General features: G+C 41.2%; 1 protein-coding gene across 5 annotated transcripts in view; it reads left to right on the forward strand.

The window, feature by feature from the left end:
* The window catches only part of MARCHF8 (membrane associated ring-CH-type finger 8), a 93,494-nt gene that overhangs the window by 24,468 nt on the left and 42,942 nt on the right, over nt 1–26,084 (forward strand). The window contains exon 1 of one of the 5 annotated variants that reach the window (XM_048069182.2): nt 13,732–18,335. The exons of the other annotated variants lie outside the window; for them this stretch is intronic. Coding sequence (XP_047925139.2) covers nt 18,306–18,335 — 30 coding nt within the window. The 5' untranslated portion in view covers nt 13,732–18,305. Of the gene's footprint in view, nt 1–13,731; nt 18,336–26,084 lie in introns of those variants that run through there. 5 annotated transcript variants of the gene reach the window in all.

Raw genomic sequence — 26,084 nt, forward strand, 5'->3', positions numbered from 1 at the left:
ACCAATCCAGTTAAATTTTGATATTGCATCGGTTAGCACATCCAAGGCCACTTGCTAGGGAGAGTCGCTGTCAGCTCTTGGATGCTATCAGGACCTGCTGGCCATGACTGTGAGTTTTGCTTATAGTTAAGGTAAAGGGGAGATACGGTGTAAGAAAAAGAAATTGTAGATCATTGTTGACATATTTTTTAAAAAGCACTTCAAAATGTCTATGTTTGAGGTAGAAACCACTGCAAGATAAAGAGCATGATCCTGTACTGAGCAAACTGTACTGAGCAGTTGTAGATGATTTTTTGTGCCCTGGGTAACATCTGCAGATGATGCAGAGAGTTGATGCAAGAGAAAAGACACAGGTAAAACTGAGAAAGAAGGCATTTTCACTTCAGTTTTGTAAGTTTAGTGCAAATTCAGTGTAACATCAATACTCTCCGATTTCAGTTGTGCAACTTTTTATTATGTAGCACAACTTTCAACTATTTCTCCATGTTGTGGCTGGCCTAGACAGAGTTTTCACATGAATTTCTATGAAAATATATCATGTTTTTTTGGGGAGTGAGTAAAACATTTAACAGTTTGTTTTCCAGTACCATAACTTTCTTACCTTACCTTTTCTATGTAATAGAAATACCTTTCAATGTAGGAATAGCAGTGAGCACCTCAAACCATTGTGTACACATTGTGTACACTGTGGTCTTAAGAAGTTATGAGTTGTACAAAGCCACTTGCCAATCTGAGCAAAATCAAACAAACCTCAAATCACAATCAAAAGCAATATTACTTTTTCGCAGATAATATGGAGGTTTGCTTTATTATACCAGGTTCTTAGACCATGTGCGTTTCCAGGTAATGTGCTCTGTAGTCTGAGCAGACTCTGTGCATATTTGCCTTGTCTATTACCAAGCTCTGGCTAAAACCGAAGTGTATAAAGGTATAATGTCAGGTAGCAGATCAAAAGTTTTTCTTGCTTTTATTCTTGTTTTGGTTTACTTTTCCTTTGGGAACTTGATATATCAAACCAGACCATTAGCTTGTCTGTACCTGCATTGTAGTGAGCCTGTCAGAAAAAAGGCTGAAGAAGTACAACAGCAGAAAATGAAGCACCAATGTGTCTAGAGAGGAAAAATTGCCGGTATTAGAAAAATCAGTGTTAGAAGAATAGGATATAAAGCATCTTCCTTCTGGGGAATAAGTCTATTTTTTGTGAATATGGATGTGTTTAATTTTCCATATTACATCTGTAACAGAAGTGCAGAGGAACTTTTCTCAAGCTGAATAGTTCAGATCTTTTAGTGTTTCTTCTCTCTCTCTTGCTTCTGGTCAAGATATAGCTCTGATATTTCAGGTTAAGGCTTGACTGGTTTTAGTAATAGTTTTCCTTGCTACAAGGACAAGTTTTCTGGACTAATGATTTGGGACTAACAGTGAAGAAAACCAAGAAATCCTCACCACCATTATTACACAACAGTTTTTAAACTGGATAATCTGTAGTCGCTGGGCATGTCTCCTATATGTTCAATACCTGTGAAAGTCTGTGGCAAAAATCCTATTGTATTTGAAGATGTGGTAAAATGCAAAGCACCTGCCTACCATTTCTGCGTTAAGACCTCAGAAGTCAGGGATATTTATTAATAGTGGAGCCTGGTAGAATCTTATTCCAATTAGTGTAATTTTCAAGGTTTAGAATAGTTGAAAACTGGTTAACAATCTTGGATGAAACTTTGTCCATTTTCATAGTAAAAATGGAGAAGGTCATTAAGGGATTATTATTCTTGCATTTAACTCAGATGAACTGTTTGCTTTAAGAGCTATTAATAACAACCATTAGCTTCTTACTTATCCTTCACTGGGAATAACTTCATACCTACCTGATTTAAGGGAGAGTTGCTCTATTGTTTGTGAGGTGCAACAGACCCTGCCCATTTGGTGAGTATTGTGCTGGCAGCGATTTGCCTAACCCAAAGCCAACAGCCCTTAGCATTTGGAATGAAAACAAGGCACTGATGCTGGCATACGATTAAGGTGTTGCTCTTGTATTGTCTTGTGATGGAGCATTACCTGTTTGAGAGTTCGGTACAACACAAGATGTTGGTAAAAGTTACTGTGGTGAATGAAGCTCCTTGACCAATAGCTTTTATATGGCTCTTCTAAAAATGTGTGAGTAACTTCACAACAGTGACCTTGTGTGCTGTGATCTCCGCAGATCTCGTAAGCAGATTGGGGTGGACTGGGTCGGTGTCCAAGTGGGAGATGCTGGTGCAAATCACTTTGGGTGCACAATGGCCTGGACTTGTGAAGCAATACTGAATTGCTCTCAAAGGTCATGTAGCAAAGATAGAGCACAAAAGTGGATAAATATTCTAGTCAAATTTAAACTTAACTAATTCCGTTTGAATGACTGAAACTCCCTTCTGTCCTCTGTTCTTAGAGGAGCTACCTTCTTGTCTTTGAGTGCTGTGAAATAATTATTGGCTGCTATGTGCTCAGCAGAGATTTTCTGACAATCTCAAATATCTCCAGGTGCTTCTCAAAGCTGCTGTCTTGCAGGTACTATGACTACCCAATTTGTCTGGCTGAAATTATAATGAAAGAAGTGCATTGTGCTGTGTCTTGCTAAATCTGTTCTGTCTTCTTAATGATCTCTTGCATTCTATAACAGGAAAAGCACTATAGCCTAATAACTCACATAAGCCATGTCTTACTGGAAAAGGACTTTTTTTTTTTTTTTTTTAAAAAAAAAGGCAATAGATGCATTTGCAAGAATTTTTAGTTGTAGATTAGTAGTGTAATAAAAGGTGAATGTGTTGTTGAGTCTAGTGTGATGCTTTGTGAGCTCTTAGATTGTTCTCAAGGTACAGAGGCACTCTTTGGACTTTGCGTATGTGGGCTCTGACTGCTTGAACTTAATTCAAATACTTTCCATTTGTAAGGCAGTGTGTGTTTAGTTTTGCATCTCCATTGAATCAAACCAGTTATTAAGCAGCCAGGCTGTGAATCCTTTGAGAATTTCCCCCCTCATTATTCTTATACCGAGATCTGCGTGTTTATGTATAGCTGTGTACTGTATTAACATTGTCTCTGGCATTTTTCTTTTATTAAATTCACTTTGTGTAGAAACCAGTTAACTACAGAAGATTTTTTTGTTCAAGTATCTTTTAACTCTTCTGTGGGAAGCAAAACGTCTCTCTTGCTGTAGAGAGGCTTATGAACTTAGCCTCAAAGGGAGAATTGCAAAATCCTTTCCTGGCAATACAAACCTTGGCTCTTACTTAGCATGTTTTTCAGTGGATCCCAAAGCTTTTCTTGGAAGAAGCTAATATCACACTTCCTATCACATTTCCTTTTTAAAAAGTTGCAGATAAACACATTTTATCTGGCATAACAGCCAACCTGTGACGGAAGCATACCTGAGGAGCTGCAGTGAAAATGCTTTTTTTTTTTTTCTGCAGTCTGTGAGCAGGTAGGAACACTTTCCAGACCTCATGCTTTGAGAGCACATCAGATGACGGAGGCAGTTGTTCAGGCAGCCGTCCGAATTGTACCCCTGCAGTGATACTGTTGTGTCAAGAGTGGGATTTCCACGGCTGATTTCTGTGCTAACACAGACTGACTTCTTCTGACATCTTAGTACCTGTTTGCATAGAAGCACGTGCTGAATGTACTCCCACTCAGCAGGTAAACACTCTGCTGAGGAGCACTGTAGAAAAATTGTTTGAGAGACTGCTTGACACCAAACACGTCTCTTTTCTCCATGGGAGCACTGGTAAATACTTCAACACCCCACTGCCTGAGATCTCTCTTCAGCCGTTAGGAGAGTCCTTGTGCTTGTCACAACAGCCGAGCCATTGCTTGCATCAAACCCGTTTTTGCATTAAACCTGAAGACGTTGGGACGTAGGGTATTTCCTTACTGCTACAAGCATCTTGGTGTCTGGAGGTGGTGCTTCTGCCCTCTCCTGCCTTCCTTCTCCCCATGGGCGCTTGCCACTATTCCCGTCCTTTGCCAGCTTCAGGGCTTCCTTCTCACCCCTGTGTTGCTGGCAGGAGCACCGCTGGCCTCCCCCTTCAGCATGGTACCTGGAAAGCTGGCAGGAAGTGCACCGAGTGCAGCCAGGCCTGGATTAAACCACTGGTCTGGAATTTGGGATTTAATTAGTCTCTTCCCACCCTGCTAGGTGGAACTGGGCAAGTCCCTTTGGTGCTGACGCTATGCTTCCTGCCATCTGTGAAAGAGGGCTGGCACTGCTGACTGAAGCCTAGGAAAGGGCGTCAGGATTACAGATAAAAGCTGAGGAGCCAGAAGTAATTGTCCTCTGAGATGGCTGTGTTGCAAGAGAGACACTTTGCAGTCGGTTGACTGTGACCTTCTGAAATCCCTGTAAGTGCCCTCTGCTCTCGTTGTGCTGAGTGCAGGATGAGCAGCTTGTCTTTGCAGGCCTGCTCTCAGGAGCCGAATGCAGGAGCACGCGGCTTCCCAGAAAATTTGACAGCAGAGGAGGAAGAGAGGAAGCGGAAAGTGGGAGGGAGCTGCTCTCGCTCGAGCAGTCATAACAAAAAAAAGTGAGATCACGCAGTTTGATTCTGCATTGTGTTCGTCTTGGAGTGTGCGTAGCGTGTGTGTGAGGAAAGGAGCAGATGGCTTCTGAGTGGAGCTGAATTATGAAAGGCGAACTGTGGGAAGTGGTTTCTGAAAGGGATTTGGGAGAAGAGGAGAAAACTATTTTAAAAATTCAGTAGACATTACAGAAACTAGAAGCAGTTGATACAGCAGAGTTTTATGTAGTGATACTTCAGAGGAGACACTCTTGAAGTTTCAGGTTTCACTGTTTGCTTGTAATTAGATTCATTTATCCACAGCCTCAGTTTTGATTTATTTTGTCTGCTTATTGCAGATGAACTCCTTGCTTTGGTGTCTCAGGACCAGAAACTTATAGTTAATTGTTATCATCTGTAGCTGTTGCATTAACCTGAATCCTTAAACCAGCTCTCTGATATTAACACAATCTCTGTCTAGTTTTCATTAGCAGATCATGTCAACAAGCTGAGCGTCATTTTAGAAACAGAAAATTTGATAGAAGGAGCGTTTAATTGTGCGGTAGTCTGGTGCATTTTGTCAGTGGTTTGTAGGTGTGTTGCTGTTTCATGATCCTGGAGTTTTTCTTCTTCCCTGGCAAAAAAGCATGCTTGCGTTTTCGCTTTCCATGAAATGTGTGTCAGCCATGATGCCACACTGAGCTGTATCTGCATATAAATGCCTGTGTTGAGGCAGAGTACTACTGAAACCATTGCAGTTCCACAAAGGCGTGGGTCAAGGCCCTAAACATACTTTACAGTGATTTTTTTATTATCCAGGAGCTATACTGTTTATTGAAAGTGATGCTGTCAAGCAAGCTTCCTGCAAAATGATTTTTAAAGCTCTTTGTTTATTATAGGTAATTTTTGTAAATGGGAGAACCAGAAATGCAGGGACTTCTTTTTTTTCCCTGTAACATGTTTTGCCTCATGCATTGATAGGTAATGAGTGTCTGGTTTTGCTTTTTCAGACAGGTCTGTTTCTTTACTTGGTGAAGTACTTAAAGTAGGTTGGGTTTTGTGTTTTAAGCTTTTTTTTGAGAGAGAACAAAGCCTAAAAATTGTGCCAGGGAGGCATGAAGTGGTAGAGTATCCTTAAAGTATTTGTACTTCGGAGTTTTCAAAGCTGCATTTGGCATTCAAGTTGCTGATTTTTCCTTTAAACTCCCCACCCCACTTCTCTGAAAAGTTATATGTGGCCTTAGATTTGCACTTCTGAATTTAAGTAATTCTGCATAGCCTTTATGCTATTTATGAAGAATTCTTGCTGGCAGGGAAGGGAGGGACAAAAAAATCCACTTCATTTTTTCAGAAATTGCTTCTCTGCTCTTTGCAGAAGTCTAATCTGTGAGGACTACAGCCTTCTGAGTCAGTAGTCCTCACACCTGGAAACAAAATCCACCTTTGGGATCCATTCAGCTTCTCATGTCCCAGAAGTGATGGTCTCTCATCTGCCACTAAAACCACAGGTTTCTCTTTGCTAGTTTACATTGCTGCTGTTTTAGGAAGTCACCTAAGGAGATTTTTCATGACAGCCACAAGTCAATGGAATTTTATTATTATTACTGAGCAATCCCAAATGTGTTTTTATGAGGTTAGTGGCTGAAATTCAGAATTTCATTTTCTGTCAGTTGAGAACTGAATTCTGATTTCTTCAGAGACAAGGGAAGAATGGGATCATGTACTTGCGGAGGTTTAAATTAATTTACAATCCAGTTCTCTCTTTTTGGAAATGAGCACTACTTTGATGTTAATGCAAATGAGTGGAAGTAGCCCTTTTATATTTTTTTTTCATCTTCTTGAATGTAGGATGTATCAGTTTCCTCATGGACCTGACGACAGGTGGCTTTGTGGATCAGGGAGGGGATTGTCCTCATGCCTGCAGAATTTGGCTTAGCCTTTGTGCTACGTGCATGCTGTGCGCTCCTGGCACGTTCTTCAAGGGTGCAGCATGTGCGTGGTGTTCCTGGAGGCAATAGTAGGAGACTGTGACTAAACACACTGCGCACACATTATGCACCTGTCAGTGTAACCACAAGTGTGTGCATGTAGCTTAGATATTCACGTCCTTAGATTCTGAGAGCATTTGGAAGCAGGTTTGGGTATAGCGTTCACATTAGAACATTTTCAGTATTAAGTTTCTATCTTACGTTTCAGGTTTTTCAGGGAGCTTGTAGCAAAGAAATGTCACATACATCTTAATTTTTGTATAACTTACTTGAGTATATATCAAAGGTGGGTTTGGAGATGCAGATTTCCAGTGTGCCCAGCTACCCGGAAGGAAAATGTGCATCACTTGGCATGTTAGCTAATTACAGTTATCTTAACCATATTTCTCTGGGTTTGTTTGTAGCAGTGCTGTGTTTATCCTTCATTGCAACCTTCTTGGATAAGCTTCAGTACAGCCAGGAAGCCAGGCAACACATAATTAAATACCTCCCCCTCACACACGCACTTAATTTATCCCCAGGATTTTCTGCTGCTCCGGGATGTACCAGATTTCTGGCCTGCCTGAGGATGCAAACAGAGGTGGGTGACAGCCAGTAGACAGGAAGCTCGCAGAACGGGTGATACATGGGAAAAAATCCTTGAGATGCTATTCTTAGCTCAGGTGCACTTTTTATTGTATAGTTTTGGAGTCACAGTATTGAACTGAGCAGATGCTGAGGGCTGAGTTCTGAGTGCCGCGCAGCCTCAAGGCTAGCTCAGGAGGGAGGTGATCTCAAGTGGCAAGGCCAGTCCAGGAGGCATTTCAGCAACAGAAGTAGCAGGCTTGATCATAAGGGGAAGTGAGAATGCAGGATGAACATTAGAAACACCTCCGCGTACCTGAGATCACGGCTTCTGGGGATGCTGATCCCCGTGAGCGTGGTTAAAGCTGACCTGATTCATGAGGCGGGTGAGGAAGTGAGTCTGGGAAGGAGAGGTCGTGTGCAGTAGAACGATGTACACTCACTGGCAGGCAGGTGTGGATGTTTTTTCCTTGACTTTCTATTAGTCATGGAAATCTTTTTGCAACGAAGTAATTGACCTTTCTGCTGGTGGAGCTTTTTATGAGCTGTTATGTTAATAGATAAGTTTCTGTAGAGCTGGCAAATATGGACATTAAGAGCTTGCCCCACATTATACCACAAATCTGTGTAGAAGCTGGTTATTTTTTTGAACAACAGTTTTCTGAGCCAATGTATTAGTCTTTCATAGAATCACAGAATGGTTTGGGCTGGAAGGGACCTTAAAGACCATCTGGTTCCAACCCCCCTGCCATGGGCAGGGACACCTCCCACCAGGCCAGGCTGCTCCAAGCCCCATCCAGCCTGGCCTTGAGAACTAGGTCTTAGTTTCTTCTGTACTTAGTTACTAGGAAAATAAGAAGTGACTTAAATGAATGACGTGCCATGCTGTCCCTTTTTATTTTCATGCTATTTCAGGATAGCTTTTCAGCTAGTACCAGGACTCCTTTCAGAGGTGGCCACCAAGTTTGACTTTTGCTTCTCTGTGGGGGATGTTGACCTCTCTTAAACAGAGACAAAGATGCTTGCCAGAAACCAGAGGCAGATAAATATCTCAAGTGTATCTTCTAGCATTTGAGGAGTGGTTGTATAGAACAAAAAGTTGTAATTCCCACAGTTCAGTGCTGTCTTTCCAGGGCAGATGTAAGCAGGCATGTCTGTAAGTCCTCCGAGGCCCCACGGGAATGTTGATATCAGATTTGACTGTACAGCCCATGGAAATTATCAGTCTGCAATATTTTGTTTAGCTTTTCTTTCTTCTTCCTAAATTATAGTTTAAATCCCACGACCTCGTTGTTCAGAATTAGGGATTGGCACTGAATTCTTAAAGGAAATACAAGATCATCCTTTTCCTAGGAACTGGAGACAGGAGCCCCCCCAAAAAGTCAATTGATTATTATTATTATTTTTCCCTTTAAAGTGCTCAAGGGAGCAGCCTTTTAACATAGATTGATAGCTTTTCCATAATGGAAAGTTTCAGAGCAGGAAACTTATTAGTCAGTTCTGACTGGATGCACAAAACCCACACCAGTTGTAAAGTTTTTTACTGGCAATTGTCTGCCTGCCTATTTCTGATAACTATTCCCAACCAGTAGATGCCAGAGGAATAGGTTTCTGGATTGATCAGTTTGAAAAATCACTACATTTTTCCTCAGCAAGTAGCTACATTGATGGTTTTTGGTTTCAGTTTTTATGCACAACAGTGGAAACTTTTGACTGACTCCAGAGAATAGGAAATATGGGGGCTCCCCCCTCCCTCCCAGTTTCCAGTCCTCTTTAGCTGTGTTTACTGTAATGTGGATGGCAGAAAGCACATTATTTGGGTAAAGATTGCAAGGCAGGCTTGTAGTCAACCAAGTGAAATGTTCGCTAATTTTTGCATCTTAATTTCTATGAGCTGATGAATATAACAGCAGTTAAATAGATTTATAACACATGAAATCCTATGCAACTTCCCTTTTGGCTGCAGACAAGCATCAGGTACTGTAGAGCCACTGGAGTTACTGAAACATCCACAGGCAGAAATGTTGAAGTGACCCCCTAAATAGGATGCTCTGTTTTCAGATACCCAGGTTAGGATACTTGGGAAAAGAGAAGCACAGCTACCGAGTACCTGTAAGCTTTAAACCAAAGCTGTTTTAAGTTAAGCACTTAAAAGGGGAGCGTTAGGGTACATCGCAGAAACATTTGCAAATTAGGGCCACTGGGTACTTGCAGTGTTATGTTGTGCTTAAACGAATACAAGGTACCCTCTCCCATTACAGTTGGGAATAGAACAGAACTGGTTCTTTTCTGTGATTAATATGAAAACCTTGTTTATTGGGCTTACATTGTGTCAAGTCACCAAGTAAAAAATCTTTATTGTCATAAACAATAGTAATAGATGCTGACTTACACAAAAGAGAGAAAGGCATGCTGGAGTACAGATTTTTATTTTAAAATCTATTTTAGGTGAATTTTTTATGATGTAAAGTAGAACAAAAATATATTTATGTCCTTCTAGGCGTTGGTAGTAAAGGACAGATTGTCCTCTAAACTGAAGTCTGCAGCACAAAAGCAGCACCTTCCACCACCAAACCCTTTCCCATAGTCAGGTTGAGAATGCCTTGTTTTATTTTAATGACTTCTTTGAAGTTTTTGATGTTGAAGGCCAGCAGGGGTGGTCACATCTGATTTGCAATGACCTCTGTTACAGCACTAACCAGATGCAATGTACATTAAGCCCTTAACTCTTGGTGAGAAGATGCACTTTAGCCAAGCCTCCAGCCTTGAGTCGAAGACAAGTGGTAGATCTAGTTTAGTTGGCAGTTTGTCTCCATGCCAACCACCATCACAGTTTACAGAAACCATACCTGACTTGTATTTTCTATGTTTTTAATTCTGATTTTATCTGTCTCCAGCTCTAGCTAGTTGTTGGTGCCTCTTTCTCCATTAATTGAAACAGGCTTTAAATTGTGCTCTTGGACCTATTGGTTGTTGCAAACAAGTTAGGTCATCCTCTTTTTAGAAAAACTTACAGATAAAGTTCTTAAATCTCTCCTAGTTGGGTGTTTCCTACAGCCTTGAAAATGCTTGGGGGCAGGAAAAGTAATCCTTTTCTTGTCCCCTCTCCTATTTGAAAGGAAAGGTTGGAAGGCTGGAGTTGTATATGCAAGAGTCTCAACTACAAGGCAAGCCACACTTCTTTGCTGTTAGTGCTTTGCTGCTGCTGCTGTCCTCCCTTTGTTCTTGAGCACCTTTCTTTGGCAGTGCTGTATTTCAGAGGAAAAACTGATCCCTCCTTGCTCTAACGCAGTGGTGAATCACATTGTTCTTGTCCTTAAACTCAATTCCGGTTCTCATCTCCAGTTCTTACTTCACTGCAACTTCCTAAATCCTTCACTGTACAGGAGCTTTATGGGTTGCAGCCTGTGTAGTTGCAGTTGCAGTTTGGTGTCACTGACTTGCTGAAAGTAAAACACAGTTTTGAGTTCTTTTCTTCCCTCCCCAAATCAATTTCAGTTGGTCAGTGTCTCTGAAGTGGCAGACAGACTCATCCTCATCATTTTTGTCATCCTGCGAAGGTTTGTGTCACCTGTAAATGTAGTTGTCAGTGACTTTTCTACATTTTTTATTAATTTCCACACAATTATTGAAAATATTGACTGATGTCTGGCTTGGCACTGATCTTGTGGAGCCAGTAGGAATATCTTTATTTGATTGTATATTACCAAGGCCAACTTCAGATTTGCCAGCAGCCATCTCTTAACCATTTAGCATATTTCCCCTCATGTTCCTTCTCTGATGACAGATAAGCCTGTGAATAGCGAGTGTCCCTTTCTGTCACTCAGATGCAGAATGACATCTTATGCTAAGTCAGAGCTTTGCTGTCTTGTGCCCTTTACAAAGTGTCATCGGGCACCACAGAAGGCTTCTAGGAAATCAAGTCAAAGTCTCTCACAAAATCCTGACCTGGACTGAACAGTTTTAATGAATACAAATCCAGGCAGACTTACGGGTAAGTTAATAGTTTCATAAACACCTTGGACAGAATTGCTCCTCTTCTTAAGGAGATATTTTTTCTGTTGAACACAGCAAATCAAATCCTCATTGTTTCTATTAATCTACCATGGAAAATACTTCTAATAACATATGGCTTCCTTACAGCTTTTGTCAAATGGAATCTTGTTAGTTCATGCTGGTAATTGGAAAAGACACTGTTCTGTTTCTATCTCCTAATATTTGCATGTTTCTAGGGATAGCAACTAGTTAATGCAAAGACTGCAAAAAAAATGATGCTTTGCTGTACACTGGGCAGCATCTGATCTTAGACTGCTGTAACTTGTGGAGTGTGATGGAGAGGGAGCACTCTGTCGTTGCAGGCATAGTAAAGGTGGGAGTTTCGGTGGACTAAAGTATGCTACCAGGGAAATGTTAATAGGAGATGATAGGTTAGCAAAAAAACAGATGGGGAGAGCACGTTTCCATCAAGACATCCCTCCCTCCCTTAAAGTGTCCACGGAGTTTCCATGGGAAATTGGTACATGTCCTGTGTGGTTGGGCTGTGTTGTCCCACTCCAGGTTTTGGTTCCTACTCTTTCATGTCCATGTCCTGCTGTTTTGTTCTTTTTTTTTTTAACCCTTTATCTATAAACCTGTTTCCTTCTGAATGCAGATACAGCAAAGATCATGAATCAGTGCCGTTGCTCCTGGGCTTATGAACATTTTCACAGCCCCCTCTGTGTCAGGATTGGTATCAGCTGCTTATCGGCAGAAGGCATTCCTTGTTGTAGTCCTCAGTTCTGCCCCTGAACTGCCAGCAGTCCTCCTGCTGTCCCCACGCTCCTGCCAGAGCTGTATTTAGGTCTCTGGCATTATTCAGGCTTTCAGGATGCCAGGGAAGCTTTCCTCATGTGTCTCCAAGTTACTGCATGACTGTAACTCTTGTTTGTGTTTGCGTGGTGTAACCCTGAGTTCACTGAGACCCTGAGGCTACCATGACATTAAATACTTACTTAAATAAATAAAATAAAAATGTAGTGAAGCCACTGGAAGCTTGTCCTGCTGTGAGGTGAGTAGAACTGGTGAGAGTGAAATGCTCAGGCAAGTTGTCTGGCATTGCAAGATGAGGACCAAACCGTGGCCCCAGCACCCTCTGGGAGCAGCACAGATGCAGTCAGCTGCTGGGGAAGGGGCTCAAAGCGTGCTGTGCCATCATCAAAGCGCCCAGTGTTTTTGCTTGGCTCTGGTCTGATCTGTTTTGGGTCACTGACTTATGTGGAGAGAGCAGAAGTATGTATTGAATGTGCTAGGCATGCTCTCCAGATCCAAATATTTGCTTTCAAGAGCTCCGATATCTGGGTCTGAGTGTTTTGGCAACTTTGTTGGTTTCAGTGTGACCCTTGCAATATAAGCCCATCTGTAAAAACAGATAGAAGATAGCTATCCATTAGGAAAAGCCCTTAAAGACTTCCCTTTGACCTCTCCCTAACTCTAGTGCTACAGCTGCTACTTTAAAGGAATTGCTTTAAAAGTGCTGTTCCCCAAGCCCTAACCCAGCCAAACCCAGATGTGTTTTCTCTGCCTGCCTCTGAAATGCACTCTTACTGTTCATCCTCTTCCAGCAAAGATCTTGCTGTGCCTTTCTACTCGTGTCCGCCATCGATGAGTCGGCTGCAGGCTCTGGTGCCCCTGCAAAGCCCACCAGGATGGTGTGGGGTAACCAACTGGAACACAAAAAGTCGATCACTGGAGGGCCTGAAGACTTGCTTCAGCCTTGCTGCCTGCAGTAAACCTGGCTGAGGCATGCACACAAGTCTCCATGGATTACAGGGTGAAGGAAAGCAGACGAGATCAACTGATTTCGTGGCCCTGCTGTTTTTCAGTTCAGTTATTAAGACAAATAACTTGAAGTCTGAAGTTCTGGTTTATAACCAGAACTTTAGGAGGTGTTCAGTGCAGAGCCCTGACCCCAAGTCTGTTGCATCTTCTCTGTTAAAATCTTGTGCAATATTTAGGTGGGTTTCAGCTGTTGCTAGGTTTGAATCTGATCTCATTTATTTATTTATTTTTGGAAGAAGTTCTGAGGAAGCTCTTGCAGTTCCTCTTTATTATAAAGTTCTGTTTTTTACTTTTTCCTTAGATTTCTCAAATGTTTGTGAAAGTGTCTTAACTAGTTCCTGCATGTGTAGTTACGTTGGGCAGAACTTGTGTACAATCCGTTATTCTGAACTCAGCACGGTTTTCTGAGGCCAAAAAGCAGAACAAGGAGCCAAAACTGTAGATGTGAGGGGAAATAAAACCATTCAGGAAGCTCAATATGCCCTTTAGTTGTTTGGCCTTTTCATTTCATGTTCAGTCACCAGATTTTCTCTAGTGTGAAGTGCTTTTAGTGTGTGTGTTTTTTTTTCCTTCAATCTTCTAACACTTTTTGGGGAAAAAAAAATCTGCAGACTGTATTGTTGCATCCCACTCTTGTTTGGTAGGTGCATTAGTGACACCCACAGCCCTTGGAAAGCAGCATTAAATTGCTCTGCAGAAGTGTAATTTTACTGTGGCAGTGACAAGCACTTGAACTGGGCACAGGCAGCAGCCAAAAGTTAGCTCCTACCCGCAGGTGCTGCTATCTTTCTGCCTGCTGCATGGAAGTGTGGGGTTTTATGTGGTGTTTGTTAATGCTCGGTAGAGAGTTTGAACACTGGTGCTAATTTCATTAAAAATAGATACAAACCCCTCACTTTTTAACACTGTGAGACACACACAGGCTGGGAGAAACATCTGCTGGATCAAAGTGTGTTAGCTCCTTCGGTGGCTGCTGCAGCTCCCTCCTGCCTTGTTTGTTTGGAAATGGTCTCAGGTAGCATGGCCCCTGCCGCGGCCTGCAGCGCCGCACGAAGCAGGGAAGCAGGTGGCCTTGCACAAGCAAGGTCATGCAAATTCACAGATAAGAAACAGTGATATTTGCCATCTCCTTATCTCCTCTTTCCTTCCTTACCCTTGTGCCATCCAAATTGGTTCTTCCTTCCCTCTACCCACCTTTGGGTTTGGACGTGGGTGACATTACATCCATCAGCTGGAAGCCCCTCTCCCACTGCACTGGGGTAGTCTGGGGTCAGATCATGTGTGGCAGCAGCCAAAAAGCTGAAGAGATGCTTGTGGGCAACCCCTGCACTGCCCTGCGAGGCTGTGCAGACTCTCGGGTAAAAATATATTCAGATAAAGATGCAAGGTATGTTGCCCCTGGATCATGACCGTCCTCTCCTAGCCTGTGGCCAGGAAGGACCAGAAATGCTTGTCTTACTGAGGACGTATCTGCTGCAGAGAAATGACTGGACTTGCTGTCATTATTTTGCTGATCAGGTGATAGCTTTTTGTACTGCAGGCTTCACTTCACAGTACTTTTAATCTTTTTCTTATTTCCTCACTACCACCGAAACATCAAAGAAGTTCTGATTGGCAGCTTGGAAATTTGCGTAAGGTCTGAAAAGGAGATTTATAGGAAACGAGCAGATGGTCTACGAGAGAATTTCCCCAGGAGGTTGCAGTTATTTAAAAATGGGAGAAACTAAATAGACTGTACAAAATTTGACTGTAAAATTAACTGTCCAGCCAGTAGCTAAGTACTTAACCAAAATGATTCAACTTGGCCCCTAGCATAAGCATATAATGAAGTGATGTGTCTCTGAGCTGACACTGCACACGTTATTTCAAGTTTCACCTGCTAAGTGCGCATGAATGAAGGATGATTGTGCTCTGCACAGCTCTTGTTGGGGTGAGGCCTCTCCTGCATCTCTTCTTCTCACGGTGGCAACATCACTGTTCAGGCATGCAGGAGAATGCTACGAAATGCTCCTCAGTTTAAATGAAATGTAAAACTGCTCAACTGAACCCATTTACTTTTTAAACTGCCCTTTCTAGCCTCATAAACATAAGAATGAATATACTGGTTAAGTTCCAATTAGAAGCCTAGTAATACCTGATTAAAAAATAAATTGCTTTATTTTGGGGGCATGACTCAAGAAAATGTGAACTCTAACCAGTCAGAAATCACAAGTCACTTCAAAAATCCATGAGCTCCTGTCACTTTGAAGTTGCTTGCCATGTGGCATTAGACTTTCAATGTTCATGTTTCCTTTTTTTTTTTTTATTCTCCCCCCAGTGCTGTGGTACATGGATGACGTATAGAAATTAGGGCGTTTGTGTATGGGTGTGTGTTCTTAAATGGAAGATGAGATTTTTAGTTAAATGAAATGATGGGTTCAGGAAAAAAAAAAAAGTGTTCATTATTCTTTAGAAGGTTAGGAAAATTATATTTTTTTAATTTAAATCTCTGTGATAAAGTACCCTTTTGAGCAGGAAGATAGGGTAGAATTCTCTCATGCTACATTTTAAATTGAAATACCCAACTGAGAGAACTGTCTGGAATAATAAACAGCATTTAATTACTCTTATGTTCATCTGTCTGTGTTCTGGTTTCTCTCTCCCAGAATTGTACTCCTAGCAGCCAGTGCCGTGGGAGCAGCCCTGTGGGACACGTGCAGACAGCTCTGGGATAGTCCTTTGGCATAACGCTGGTGCATTGGGTGGTTAAACTGCATTTCTCTTCCAGCTTGCCATGTTTGCACAATTCTTCGTAATGGTAGTAAGATACCAATTAAGTTTAGAAACCGACCTTCATAACCTTTGACCTAACCTCCTGGAGTAGTTAGAGGAAGAGGGCAAATATCCAAGGGATTATGTGGAAAAAAAAAAAGGCAAATTCCTAACTAAGCCTGGATGATGTATACTTCCCTCTATACAAAGCCTGACAACTGTATGTTTATGACAGATTTTTTTCCCTCCCCTCCAGTAATCCCATTAGCCCCAGTAAGTCAGAGCCTCTGAAAAACAATCTCAGAACTCAGTGGAAAACAATCTCAGAGCTCAACTCTAGTTTCCATGTCGTATGCACAGATATTAAAGAAAACATCTAGAGAGTGAAATGATGACAGTGCAGATGTCCAGGCTTAGCCAAGGCAGAAATTTTGTTTGCAAAGTTCTTGTTAGCACTGGTGCTGCGAGGACCAAATCCAGGTATTGCTCTGCATGCACGCAGGAGTCTGCAAGGCTGGCCCTGAGTGGGAGGAGGTTTCTGTTGTTTAACTGAAATGTGGTATGAAAATAGATGGGTTTTGAACCCTGCCATTGATAGAGCAGTCTTGCAGTTTGTTTACTACTTGCTGCGGTATATGAAATCAAGTCAGATATATAGAAACAAATATAACATACCCTGTTTCAAAACTAGGAAGCGTATTGCACTCAGAATGATTAATTTCAGTTGTTTAATTTGCTACTGTTTGTTTGTAGTGCAGGCTCTGAGAATGCCATATGATTGTGTTTTCCCTAGTAAGGTGTATTCTTTTTGGCTTCCTTTGCAGAAACAGAAGATCTCTCTATAAAGTACTCTTCCTGTACCTGTCATATTCAGCACAATTGCTTACCTGATAGGATGTAATGTACAGGTCTGGACTCATGCACAGACACTGCCTTCTGGCTTGGGCAGCCCTGCTAATTCTCTGGAATCTTCTTGGTTCCCTTTTTTAAAATAGTTACGGAAGACCTTGAGGAGACAGTTAGGGCCCTAGCTTTTAAGTGTTTAAAACCTTAGCATCCTTGAGGTTTATCTGTAGGATTTTGATAAGTATTTTCATAACCTTTGTTATGGATTTGGTAAATTTTTACGTGGGTTTGATTTTGCATTGGACTTTTCCTTTTTAAAAAGGAAAAGCTGAAGAGATCCTTCAGCTTTCTCTACCTGGGGGGGGGAAGAGAGAGAGAGTTAAAGGGAAAAATCCTCACCTCACCTCTGAGGAGGTGAAAGAAGAGTCCCTTTTAAAGTGAATAACCAGTCACAACTGAGCACTAGGTGACTCTTGAATGCGTTGAGTATCATTTTCTCTTTGGTCCTTCTCAGTTGTCTTCAACTTCGGTCTCTCACTTTCTGCCTAACTTGTACCTGGGGCACTGAGAGAAAGCAAGGACTGCTCTGAGTTTCAGTATGACCTGAGAGATGTCTGTGACCTGTGAGTTACGTCCCAAATGAAGAGCCATGGTGCAGGGGTTAGGAAGTTGCAAGTACTCTCTCACTGTAAATAATGCATTAAAGCTGCATTTCCTTTGCAGGAAGCTAAACATTTGTGAGAGCCTTGACAGTTGTGTTTGGATGGCTCTGTCGTTTGGATTGCAGCAGGTAACTGATAAACAGATGCCAGATAAATTGTGTATCTAACAGAAATCAAAACAAAACAGTTCTGAGAAATAGTACAGAACCTGCAAGTGGCATTTATTGATATTTGCCTGTTGCAGTAACTGCACTCGCAAATAAAGTACTTGCAAATTAGTCCTGTATTTGTTCACTCTTCGGAAGAATATCCAAAAGTAAGTTATTTTTGTGGTCAGTTTGCAAAGTTGTAGTAGATAGTGGAATTGATTGCTCAGGAGAAGAACCATGTGAATTTATACTCCATATTCTTCCACCCACTAAATTCCCCTAATCTCTCTTTTCTGTAAACAGTCAACTGAACTCGCCAGCTAGAGCAAGTATTTATTTTCCACCTTCTTTTTGTTGTATTGTTTTCTGACTTGTCCCACTCTTCCTGTCTTCAATGTTCATCTTTACATGGCTTCTCTTATTCCCTTAGGAATAAGAAAAAAATAATTTCAAAGGAACTGACTGAACTTGCTGATACTGTACAGTCCAGAGATATGGCCCTGTGCTTATCATTCTTTCTTTCACTTCTACCTGCATGGACTTGTAATATTTGAAAAGAAAAGAGATCACCACATTTATTGGTTTCACTAAGTAAAGGAAAGAAACTGGAGCTGGGAGGGGCATCCTCCTTGCTCTTTGAACACAGGGAAACCTGCCGTGCTTCATAGCACAAAAATGTTAGGGATCCCTTTTGGGAAGGGGGAAGAGGTGGACATCAGCTGCAGCAAGGAATGGAGCGTGTTCATGGGAGCTCTCATGCATTATTCATCACAAGCTCCTTTCACTTGATCAGCTGGAGGACATAGTTAGTCTAGTTTGAGCTCCACTAGTATTATATTTAGGGGGCTTAAACAAGCCCGGGCAAGTACAGTACCAACTCTTTCTCTTCATCTGCAGGCAAATGTAGGGCAGTCAGCAGCTTTGCTTACACAGCTCCATCTCTTTAGTCTGCCTAACAGGAGTCATGCAGTCAGGGGATGCAACACTGAGGATGCACGCATGCATTCGTGCTGGAAAATGAAGCTTCAGGTAGGCGAACACCTTGTCAGCAGAGTATTGTGGCTTGCAGTTTGTTGTAGGGATGCTGTTAAACCTTGCAGAATAAATATGTACGTTAGGGCAGCTGGTGGAGAGACTGCTGTAGAGGCTCCTCATTAGGGTGCTACATGAGCGATCCCTTGTTGTGTGGTACTTTGTTCAGTCCTAATTGTGAAGCTGCATTTTGTTGTTGTTATTAAGCACCTTTCTTGCATGCACACTAACATTCTTCTGAAGGTGCTGGTTGTTAAAAGTAGAGAGGTAGCTTGCTGGGTTTTGTTGTTTTTTTCTCTTGCTGGTTTTGGTCTTTTTTTTTTATCTTTTTTTTAAACTCGCTTTCTAATTGTACTGGTATTAGCACTTTTATTCGGGGGGAGGTAAGCATAAGAGGTTCTGCTAAAACACAGCTGGGTGTGATAAGCCTTAAGCTTCAATTGTGTCCTTTCAGAGTGTGTGCATTTGAATGGCTGCAGTATTTACTACTTTTTTTTTTTTCTTTTAATTTTCCTGAATAAAGATGCTCGGAGATTTGGGCTTGCGTTCTCAAAAGCTTGTCTATATTTTCTAATGTTATCAGTTCTAAAAGTAGTCTATATTCCTTTTCCGTACATGCTTTGTGTATTTAGATCATCATGGCTCAAGCAACACCACTAGTTCGGTTTAGACAAAGAGGGGGATTTTGCAAAACCTTATGGAACAATAACAAAGGGTCTTTGTTCGGTTCTGTGAGCATTATTTGCTCTGTAACGTGTGGGTTTGTGCATGTGTGAGAAAGGGAAGAATGCAAACGCGTAATGTCATTTGGCAAGAATGTTCAAATGTTTTTTGTTTTGTGTGTCTTAAGTATGGATGCTGCTTCTGGCTGCTAACTGCACGGGTGCATGTGTGTGTCCTGCCTGCCTGCCTTCCCTGTTTAGGGGGGTGGTTTGCTTTGCGGAGGGGCTTTTCGTTGTTTTTGTTGTTCATGTTGTTTTTGTTTTTTTGTTTTTTTGTTTTTTTTGAGAGAGAGGGGTGGGCTGCTGAAAACTCCAAACTTGAGAGTGCAAAGATTGAGTCCTTGCCGGACAACTAGAGTGAAATGGTGTGCTGTGCAGTGCAGTGCAGACAAGTTGCTTTCTTTTAAAAATGGTAGCTTTAAGTCTGATTCAGTGTTTAGTAAATAAGCATTACTAGTGGAAGCAGAAATTGTCAGCTTTAAGTGAAATCCCCCAGGAGGAGATTAATGATCACATGCTTTTGGTGAAGCTTAAATGTACGCTGCCTGGCAGTATGTTTTCTTTCAAGATTACTTGATCACCTAAATAGAACTTGCATGTACACAAGAGCATGATATTTAGTGATTTTTCTGTTTTCCTTTTGCTAGCAACTAGAAGTGACTGTATTTTGTCACACACTACCACCTGTGGTTTTGTGGGGTGGGGCACATCAGTACTTTTGGGAGTAAAATACTCCCAAAAGTTTTACTTCAAGTAAATAACTTGAAATCTCTACTTTTTAAAAACTTTCAGCTCCTTTGCACTGAGTATGTTAAAGTTCTGTAAATTATATGCTGTACATACAGTAAGAATTGATCTGTCACTTGAATTATGCAGATGTTTCATTATTTTTGTAAGGTAAGGAGAGGACAGTCTAATGCTCTTTTGAAAATAGACTGTGAAAACTTTCAGTGTGTAAGGTCCTTGTTTCATGGAAACTCACTACCAGGGCTCTTTCTCTGATTTCCTGAGACTTAGGAGGTTCCAGGCATTCAATTATTTCATTGAAGTCAGTGGAATGAAGAGGTAGGTTTGGGATTCTGTTATTTAAACTTTAAGGTTTTGTTTTGTTTTTACGTTACTAGCATATTTTTCTGCTGCACTACTTGGTTACACCTGTAGTCTGGAGCCCTGTTGTCTGTCATCAGGGGATAGAGAAGGAAGTTATTTCTGCACTTTCATATTTAATGCAGTGGGTTGATGTGGTTGTTGATAGTTTCCAAAAGCATCTCTGTGTTGTTCTTTTTCAACTATCAACATCCAGGTTTTGCATAATTTTTATTTTTTTAATAATCAGATACTGATTTAATACTGTCACTGTAGAACAAAATGGCAATTACAGACTTACCGGTACAGAGGGGAGTCAAGCATGCTTATCTCTGGTGTAAACCAGTTTGGGCCCAGACAGGAGAGTCGTCTTTGACGTGCCATCTGAAGGTGCTCAGGCTTATGCCTGTGCTGCAGAAATTTCTCAAAATCCTTGTGCAGCTGAGGCATAAGGAATCTGGGCGGACTATGACACTGCAGATCATAAAATCTCACTCCTGGGGAGAGGAGGTTGCCTTATTTAGGTGCTTGCAATTCACTTGTTATCAGTAATAACAAAAAAAAAAAAAAAAGGAATTTTCCCATGTCTGGATCAAAATATCTGCAAAAGTTCACAAAGATTTGCTCCATCATCTAAGAATGAGGAAAATATTCAGACTGAGGAAGAGTACTTCAGGCATTACCTACAATCCAGGAAAGTGAGAGCTTGCACTGAAGAAAAAAGTTAACTAACAAGGGGGAAAAAGGGTATGACTCCAGTTTTTGCTAATTCTTTCATGGATCAGAGTAAAGAGTTGGAATCAAACCAGAAAGGGAAACGTGATACTCTGTGTTCAGACTGAGGTGAGGAGACTAATACTTACTTGATAAAACTCCTTACCAGTTTTATCTCCAATCTCAGCACTATCTCTGTAATGGAATATAACAATTCCTAATGCTACAGTAAGAAATACAGTGAAAATATACAAAATTTGGCAGCAGCAATAAACAACACAAACTAAAATGAAAAGTATGTTTATGTCAGTAGTAAAGTAGTGAATGTAAGAGGTGTTATTAACCAATTCTGTCATACAGGGGCAACATCTTATTGTAACAGCACCTAAATGAAACAGTTGCAGCTATGATGTCCTTGGGAAAAGAGGGAAAAAAGATCAGGCCAAGTGTGGAGTGGCCTCTTTGTTGGACCTGTCAAGCAGTGGAGAAACTTTGGTTTTATATTTCTCAGCTGACAAGGAATCTTAAAGGTAGATGAACAGATGTACCTTTGTTTTGTTGTTGTTTCATTGTTTCTTAATTTTAAAAGACATGAAGAATAAGCTTAGATTGAAAATCAAGTTTTCAGTAGCGCAGAATAAAACAGCTTCTTCCCTCTGAAGTGCTGGAGCTGCCCCCCAGGCGGGCTGCAGAAGGGAGGCTCATTTGCACAGGGTTAGTAAGAGTAGGGACAGAGGCTGTTTGTCCCAAACAACACTTCCCCAGACCTCTGTGTCTCATTGTCCTAAATGCTTACTACAACCACAGGATGTGCTGATACCATGAAAACAGAGTAGTAAGGAATGAAACCATGTTGTCAATCCTTTTACTGCTTTCCAACTCTGAAAGCTTTGGAGTTTTGTTAGGAACTGCAAATCTGTGTTTCTTGTTTGTGAACGACATGAGTGTATGTTTCTGGTTCAGAGTAGCAGGTTTTGTCCTAAGGCCAAAGGGTGTTGTGGTCTGGCCATCCCCATGACCGCTAGGAAAATAAATCATACTCAACCCAGACCAGCTCTCTTCTTGTTACTGGTGCAATGGATTTAGTCTAAGACATCAGTAGAAGGATGCTGATGTCTTAATATGGTTACTGTTGTGAGGAGGAGTGGTTTCAATAACAGCAAAATATTACTCAGTGTTCTCAGGAAGAATCGATATCAGCTGAGGGAAAAGTGGGCACGTGGCATGACAGTGATGGGACTAGAGGTCCTGGGTGGAGAAGATTTTTATAGTAAATACACCACTTGCTTGTGATCTAATGGTAGTGTACAGTGGTAGAAGAACTTGGTGAACAGTAGAGCAAGATGTCAGTGATTGCCACAGCAGGATGGGAATGACTGACTGCAATGTGGGCACAAATACAGAGGTTACAGTAGGATACTGACCATGTGTAAGGTGTGGTGAGACAACCATGTGCACCTCTGTGGACTGACTGCAAGTCAGGCAAGTCAGGGCTTGACTGCTGATGCAAGCAAACTCCAATCCAAAAGCTGTGGAAGCATATCAGTGCAGAGCTTTGCCTAGCCATGTAGTCTCTCTGAGCAAGTCCCGGGCACAGTGCACAGTGATATGCTATCTTGGCTGCACAGCTCTGGTTTGGTCTGACGTATTTGTGCATTCCTATTAAAGTAAGGCAGAATTAAGAGGTTGGAGGTAAAGTAGAGTTTTGATGCTTTGCAAGGTTTTGTGTACAATAAATGGTAATGTGGCATTGCAGTTGTGCTTTGGAGCTCCCCAGTCTTGCATTTGCCTCTCAGTGGAGTTAGGAGACCAATCTTGTGGTGAGGTGACTGTATACCAGCACAGCATCCATGCTGAAAGCTAACAGAAAGACGTTGCAACACGGTTGGCAAATGTTGGTATAGGGATGTTTACGACCTTGGGTTTAGGTCCAAAATCATGAAGACAGGCCAGTTAGAGCTGCAAACCTCTCCAAGTTGGACCACCTCCATGTCGAACTTTGGGAGCTTTGTCCGTTGTGCCTTTCCTGTGTTTCTGGACGAGTTTGTGTGAAGATAGTGAACGCTGGCTTGAAAGGTACTGAGAAAATGGAGGTCAGGAAGGAACTGACAGCAGCTATTGCGGTTTGGGATTTGGGGAATCCATTTTTGTTTTATCTTCCTGCAGTGGAGAGCACAGTTCTCTTTATAGGATTGTCCCAGGGTATTTTTATCTAAGGGGGTACCTGGACCACATGTATCTAAGTCACTGCTGGTGGCATTTATTTTCCTACTTGCTTCCTGTTATGCATTGTTGGTTTTCTGATTTCTGTATTGGTTTTTTTGTTTCTTTGTTTTGTTTTTTCTCCTAAGGTCCTAAATTTCATTGCTGGGCAGATTTGTCTCCCATATGGGAGTAGAGAGTAGTGTTCTCTTGAATCCTTCAGGACTCAATGCATATCTCATGAATGATTATTGCAGAGAACCGACACAAAGAACAAAATTGTGCCTTACGTTCACAATATCAGGAATCCTGAAGTTGTCAACAAAGTTGAAATCGCAGATAGAATTGAGAACATAACTGCTGTACCGGGTTGGACCAAAGCACTTTTTGTCAGTATGCAAAGTAAGTGCTTGGGGACTAGAATAAAAACAGGCATATAATTATGTAATATGTCTAAAAGTAGTTATATCATAAAGCATATGCTTTTCCCCAGAAAGTTCTCCCGGCCTCCACTGATTTATAGCTCAAGGACTTTTCTGTATTTGTATTTAATAGTTCTTACTAGATTCCTCTTCCACTAATCTATCCAACAGGTTTTTGAACCCAAATAAAATGCTGAGCATCCACAGCCACATGGGGCAAAGGGTCTCACCATTAAATATGGATTGTGCAAAAAATTGTCTCTTTTGTTCTGAATAGCTCATTTCGTTGGCTGCCTCCTGGTTCTTTTATGGGAGAAAAGCGTGGTAGTTTCCTAGTTGTTTTCTCCATGACTGTCATGATTCTCTGTGTGCTCTATCACATACAGCCTCTCAGTTATCACTTTTCCATGTTGAAGAGCCCCAGTCTCTCTAGTCATTTCTTCAGTGGAAAACATTCACGCAGACATTTAGTCACCCCATTACCCATTTCGTATCCTTTTCAGTCTTACTAACTCTTGTTTGATTTCTGTGGGATTAGAACGGCACGTGGTATTTAAGGTGATATTTCTGAAGAACATGGGGATTCCCTGTTTTATTTTCCATCCTTTCCTTAATAATTACAAATACTTGCGGAGTTTTTTGTTCTTGTTGTTGTTTGGTTTTTTGTTGTTGTTGATTTGTCCACTACTAAGCACTCAGCTGATGTTTCTCTAAAATTTATTTTAAAACCTGAAGATTGTATTCCTAAGTTCCTGGACCCCAGCCTTGAATATGTAAAATTCAAATTGTCACTTCACATTTATCCATCCTGCATTTCATCTGCTGTTTTAGCAACTGGTAAAATTGTTTTTTTCTGCACCTTGTCTTTGTTAAAGACAGGAAGCTCTACAGGAAGACAACTTTGCAACCTCAGTATCTTGCTTTTCAGACTGTTTTGTATTAAGTAGCACGGGCCCTGGCATGGATGCCTGTGACACTCTACTTCATGACTCCCTTTTGCTGTGAAAACTTTTGTTTTCTTTATTTGTAGTAAAACAACAACAACCACAACAACCAACACCTCTTTTTTACTTTAGTCCATTATTTGCCATGTAAAAGCCTTTCCTTTTGCCTGTGGTAGCATAGAAAACCCAGAACTAGTCAACCTACATTACCTGGATTATAGAAAGAATTTGACAAGATTTCAACCCTAAATATCTTGTAGTCTATGTGTTTATTGAGGTGCTTTCAAAGGAAGTGGGGAAGGATGCCAAACTACTTAATCTGTGAAAATAACTTTCTTTTACAAAAGCAGTAATGTGTAAGATTTATTTGCTAGGTTGCTGGTGCTTTATTCACTGATCTTGTGCAGTACAGAGGTTGGCCTTCCTACTCTGTACTCCAGTACCTCATGGGACCTTTGTTAGAAACTAGTATGGCTAAAACAGTTTTAGTCAGGAGGCTTGAGGAATATTCTGACTTGGTACAAAGCTTGTCTTATACTAAGGTTGTTTTTGCTGGGGTATCACTGTAGAGCTACCTAACACTGTGCTTCTTTATAAATATTAAACCTTGGCATCAGTCGTGGCAAGGTAATTCATATTGCTGTTGATTTATCAAGAAATATTTTTTTTACCCTATATGTTTTTAACTTTTCCAGATATTCCTTTGGACTTCTAAGAGCTGAACTTGGCTGTCAGTATGGTCCTTGCTCGTGTCACCTCCAGTTTCTGGTGGCATTTAGAGTCCCTATGGTGTTTATAGCAAGACTTCAGTTAAAGTAGCTTTTGGGAACATGTACTTTCACTCTTAAAGCATTATTTTTTGGTACTGTGGTGTGATATTTTCACTGAAGATCACTCATATGTCTTGTTTTACTAGGTATTGTAGATATGTAGGTAAAGACCACCTTTGTTCTCAAAACGTTCAATCTCATAAAGTGAGTCCACAGGGCAAGAGAAGAAAGCTTTGCTTGCTCCGTTTTACGTTTAAAGAACTAAATTATAAACTGAAATGGCTTACCCAAGGAGCATACAAAAACAGTGACAAAACCATGAACTGAAAGTACGTCTCCCGACTCAAAAATCAGCAATATATCTGTGACTGCTTCTTTCACGGAAACTTCACAATGTTTTCAGTTGGGCCATTTCCTTCTGAAGCCTAAACTCTTTCAGCAGAGGAGATGCTAGGAGTACCTGGAAATGGAGGGAAGGGCTTATCTCCGGGTTTGTTTGTTTTGTTCTTCTGTTAAAAGCTTTCTGTTAAATGGTCATATGTGATTACTGTAATTCTCAAAGCTTACGTACAGGCAGTATGTTGATTTCTTAGTGGCATCAGTGAATTTTAACTGCACCAGGTAAAGGCAGCCTGGCACTAACTAGTATTGGTGATTCCGATTAGCGTAAATTGTCATTTCTTCATGACGATTACTCAGCTATACTGCCTTCTGGCAACACTTTTTTTTTCAGGAGTTAGATTTGTCTCCCTGGTTTGAAAGAAGGGTGTCTAGCAGTACCCTTTTTTAAAGATAATAGAGCTTTTGCGATATGTGTGGTGTGACAGAGTTGTCTTTCTCTCTCGTACACATCATGACCATAAGTTTTGTAACTGCCAAGTCATAT

This window comes from Anser cygnoides, chromosome 7 (genome assembly GCF_040182565.1).
Source record: "Anser cygnoides isolate HZ-2024a breed goose chromosome 7, Taihu_goose_T2T_genome, whole genome shotgun sequence".
Taxonomy (NCBI): Eukaryota; Metazoa; Chordata; class Aves; order Anseriformes; family Anatidae; genus Anser; species Anser cygnoides.